The sequence below is a fragment of the Etheostoma cragini genome, chromosome 1 (assembly GCF_013103735.1).
Source record: "Etheostoma cragini isolate CJK2018 chromosome 1, CSU_Ecrag_1.0, whole genome shotgun sequence".
Lineage (NCBI taxonomy): Eukaryota > Metazoa > Chordata > Actinopteri > Perciformes > Percidae > Etheostoma > Etheostoma cragini.
Genome location: NC_048407.1, coordinates 8,215,172 through 8,220,179, shown reverse-complemented (window position 1 = coordinate 8,220,179; position 5,008 = coordinate 8,215,172). Strand labels below are relative to the sequence as shown.

The window sequence follows — 5,008 nt, the reverse complement described above, 5'->3', positions numbered from 1 at the left end:
CGTAATACCAACGTTTCACTGATTCACTTGACATCAATATTGCCCCTAAACTGCCAAAAGTAGCTTTTGCTAGCTAGTGTAATGTTAAGCTAACGTTAGCATCTGCATAATTTCCAACAGTTCAGTAAGCTAGCTAGCCTAACATTACACTGCAATGCTAATGTTGCTAAACATTATTATCTTACACACATTAAGTTAAACAATAATAATAGTAATACACGTAAAGTTACCTGGCATGCCGCAATGAAATTAGGAAAAGGTCCTCTGTGAATCTCTTCTGTTTTGCAAGTTCCTCGGGTCAGTCCGCTCTTTTCAAGTAACGCTACGCGAAAGACTGTAACGTTTGGCAGAAACGAAACTTAAGGAACGGTAGTGGGCGTGGTTATAATATCTTAATCCAATAGAATTTATTCTGTATCTTTGCTCTCACTCTAGTGGCTGTAGGTCATATTTACACTCCAAAATGATTGAATAGTGTTCCCTCAGAGGAAAATAATAGTTACTCTGGAAAAAATACTCTCCGATTTTTCCTGTGTAGCTTGTAACATTAATTATATTGTCTCTTCTCCCTGCATGTATGCCTTTAATGTGAGAGTAAGACCTGAGCTGGTCAGGATAAGTGTCACTCTTTCTGGAGGGATTGTGCTGTGTTAAACTGACTCACCAAGTCACTGGCTCAATTTGTGTTTTGGAGCCGGGCCTGCTGGCTTCAGTCATCGGGAGCTACATCCTGCTCGCCCTATGTCTCTCGTTGCCTTCTTTGCCTGCTTAGGTTAGGTTTTAAAAGCTGTATTTAAAGAGTTGTTTTGTGGAAAACATCTCTTCAATCGGAAAAAAAGATCTCTCTCTGTGTCTCTCTTCAATAGTGTTTTCCTTGTGGTGGCGTGGCTTCCCAGCTTCAGCCTGCATTGTGCTCGCTTCCGTCTTCCATCTACCATCTTCCGGAACCAGTCTTTCTCTGAATCTCCTCCACAAGTCTCTTCCTCAATTAATCTCTCCCACCTGCTGCTTGAGCCAGGTTATATCAGCATCAAACAAATGCTCCATCATGTGACCTGTCCTATCAGATAACCCCACTAGACTGATATCATAATTCTCTTTTATAGCAACTAAAAGCCCATAGTCTTGGGATTGGGAAGATTTTCAACAATCACATATGGGTGTTATCTTTGGCTGTCTGCATTCTTATTTAAGTGTACATACTGTAACATTTAGTGCAAATAACAAAGTTGCTCTCTCCTTCTTGTGCAGCGACTTTGCCCTTTCTTTCTTGTGCCTGATAACACCTAGGTACCAGCATTTTTCTTGCTCACATCTGGCCACATCTGATTAATGCCTGCCCACGTCCTCCTCTTGAACTCTCCTCTTCGTCCACTTCCTCGCTCCTACCTCTGCTGTTACTAATAGTGGGAGCATAAAGGAGACTTGTTGTGGCACAGAGATTAGGAGGGTTGTAGTGGCCTACCTGCTGACCCAAGGTGCCCAACCACCAACTGTCTAGACACTGTTCTATTGCAGTGTATATAGATAACAGGATAAGGTAGCCTAATGATCACCAAGACAACACCTCATGGTGATTCTCCTGTGTGATAGTGGGATGTTTCTGCCCTCCCCCGCCTGTTCCAGTATATGTGTAATCAGTGGTGGAAGAAATATTCTGATCCTGTACTTTAGTAAAAATGCTATTACCACACTTTGAAAATACTCTGTTACAAGTCAATGTCCTGCATTGAAAAGTATTTAAGTATTGTCAGAAAAATGGACTTGGATCAAAATACTCACTTTTTATCCATCTTATTTTTGAAAATATAGAAAGCTTCAAAAGTGTCAGTAAAAGCATCAAACAAATTCTGTGTTTAACCCTCTGAGGACAAAAGACGCATTGGCGAGTCCAAGAGATGTTTGACAGTCCTACTCAAAAAGTGATATTACAAAATATAATTTTAGACATGTATTCCCTATTTTAGTCGTATAGCTATTACGCTACTTTTGTGAAGCCAAGACTTTTGTTGAACTCATTTCAAGCACCAAAACAATTGAGTTTAGGTTTGTTTTCACAAAAGATTTCAGAAATTTCCAGAAGCAAACATCAACTCTTCAGCTTTAGTGCCAAATTATCTTTTTTAACACACTGCTCTGGAACAAATGTAAACCTCAGAAAGCTGAGATTGTTCTGAACATTTTGATATGAAACACATGTGGATGTGGATGTGGTTATATGCAATTATGCTTAACATGGGAATTTACTAAGAAATGTTAAAATGTCTTTAGACCTCAGAGGGTTAATAGTCTAATCATTTCAGCTGAACTTGTAGGCCATTATATTGTTGGGTAGTTTAATTTATAATGAAACATCAAATTGTGTAAACTACATGTATTTAGTATGTAAAAATCTTAATTTGTAAAGTAACTAGTAACTAAATCTGTCCCATTAAAGTAGTGGAGTAAAAAGTCCCAAATTTCTCTCTAAAAATGTAGCGGCGTAGAAGTAGAAAGTGGCATGAAAAGAAAAAACTCAAGTTAAGTACAAGTACCTCCACACCTTCACTGAAGCACAGAACCGGAGTAGATGTATGTTACATTTCACCACTGTGGGTAACAAAGGTGTGTAAAGAAAAAATCCTTCTACTCTATCAAGGATCTCTTACAGGAAAAGTGTTAATAGTCAGTTGATCTGCAGAAATCACTAATAATCAGTTTATTTATGAAAGGGTACAATTAGCCAAAAGGCTATTTTTCATCTGTTGTCCCCTACCCTCGATGTTAAAACGCTGACAAGAAATACTGTATTTCCAGACGTCGTAGCACAACCTCAACTTTCACTACAAATTAGAGAAGAGTTGGCTAGTAGCAGTGAGCTCCCAGCTGGTAAACAGTCATAAATCTACAACTTGGAGTAATTATCATAGCAACAGCTGGCACTTGCATACACATGGCAGACTGATTAGTTTAGCAATGCATGGCAGCACCGCCCCCAGATATAATTGCTGTTAGGGACAAGGTGGCCAGACAAGGATTGTGCTGTGATTAACTCGGATGTCTGGCATGTAAGAATCCAGAAAATGCAATGCAGTCATAATTTATCATACAATGTGTTTACAGTCATTAAAACAATTGCATTCAAGACTATTGTATAGTGTTTTTTTTCTTTCTATTCTTTGTGTAAGTGGCTTCCTACAATTTTCAGAGAGCTTGCCTGGACTTGCAGCAGTTGGGTTATATGTGTAGGTGACACATAAAAGACAGTGACATATAAAAATGGTGAGAGGAAGTTTCTATCTAAAATATAGTGAGTCACACCTGCACTACAAACATGTCTTTATGGCAGCGGTAATGCAGTCTGGTCTATTGAGGTTACTGTCAGGGAAGAAACAGGCATCTCCGCCTCTTCTTAAGTGGATTTCTGCCTTTATGAATGTTCAACGTGGGTGCAAAATGGCTTTTCTGGCAAACAGCACATGGTCTGAGGGACTTAGTCTGACATCGGATATAGGCACACTGCATTAAATGTTTGAAAATGTTTCTACTTTGAACAAACTCAGAGTTAGAAAAATATGCAGCCAAACCAAAATGGAGTGACAGAAATTGGGTTTTAGAGTTATATTTCATTCCAGAATAAAAAATTCTAAATCTTTTTTTTAAATGATGCCACTCATACTGCCTCTCAATTCCAATAGAGAAGGTAAAGCTTCAGTTATTCATCGAGTGGGTTTGAACCAGCTTCAAACTCTCCAGTGTGTAGTGTACTAGTTTAGTTCAGTTTTGTTTCAGCAGGTTGAAATTATTTAAGTTCTTGTCTGTGTCTTCTTCCCAGTAGTGCAGTTTGTCAGAATGAGATAATCATACTGACTTCAGGAAATAGCCAAGAAACAATACATATCCCTTTTGCTTGTAAAACATTGTTTAAAAAGGACAAAAGTCATAAAAGCCGTAATTGAACATATTATACAGACTAAAGATGCTGTAGAACATATTCACATAGGACTACTATCACCAGGGGATCTGATGTGATTTAGAAATTACCGCCCCACATCTGTGTGTTGCACAGGATCAGCAAGCCCTATTCATAGCCCTAAGCCCCATTCATTTGTATTACGGTTGGCTGTGATTGTAATCCCTTGCGAATTGGCCATGTCTGTAATTTATGAAGTTAAATCCCCCTGCAAATTACCTACCAAATTTTGCCAGACACCAAGGTCCTTTGATAATATTAGTCTTGTGCACATAGACATAGTCATTTTTTCAAGGTTTTTGTTTCCTGTGCACCTTTCTATCCTTCTTGTGAAGATGGATATGGGATTGCAGGGGGCTGCGGACGGGGCCATGGCCTACCTAGTCTGGAACACTGCTTGACCAGGAACCCCAATCTACGAATTGCGCTTCCCGTGGCTTTGTCCGAGAGCTGACAGTGATGCTGTGTGGTAGCCACTGCGGCGGGGATAAGGGATGAACCTCTGGTAACCTCTACCGGGCCCGGCCCAAATAGATACGGAACCGTGACCCTAGTGCGGTGCAGCGGTTTCCCTCTGGCCTTCCTCCGCATGCCTCCGTGTAGCCAACTCTTGGGGTACCGACATGTCAGTAAATTCAAGTAAAAGCCGGATTCTCTTATCGCTTGTGAATGCGCTACACAAAACTCAGATGTGGGGGGGTGGTTATCTACAGTATGCATAACTCCCACACTCTCATTTACTATCCCAAACCACAACTCGGGTGCATCCCTTAACCTCCCTGGAGCATTTTGTTTTTCGTTACCCTTCCTCCTGAGCACCATCATAGGCATCATTCTACAGCGTGCATCCAGCTTGAAGAGCAAAGATAGACAGGAATGCTTTTTCAGCTTCTGTCTTTTTGAATCAGCAAAGACTCAAAATCCCTCTGTATGGCCTTTATGGACACTCATTTTCTAACTACATATTAAGTTGTCAGTGTATATTTTCCCGTTCTGGATGGAAGTACATTTCCAGAATTAATGCCTGAGGGACATCCTGCGTATATAATAATTTTT

At 40.1% G+C, this 5,008-nt stretch overlaps 1 protein-coding gene across 1 annotated transcript in view; it reads right to left on the bottom strand.

The window, feature by feature from the left end:
* The window catches only part of LOC117948042, a 5,922-nt gene extending 1,379 nt beyond the window's left edge, over positions 1–4,543 (bottom strand). Inside the window, exon 1 of the mRNA XM_034877481.1 lies at positions 4,333–4,543. Coding sequence (XP_034733372.1) covers positions 4,333–4,543 — 211 coding nt within the window. The remainder of the gene's footprint in view (positions 1–4,332) is intronic.
* Positions 4,544–5,008: the final 465 nt, after the last annotated feature.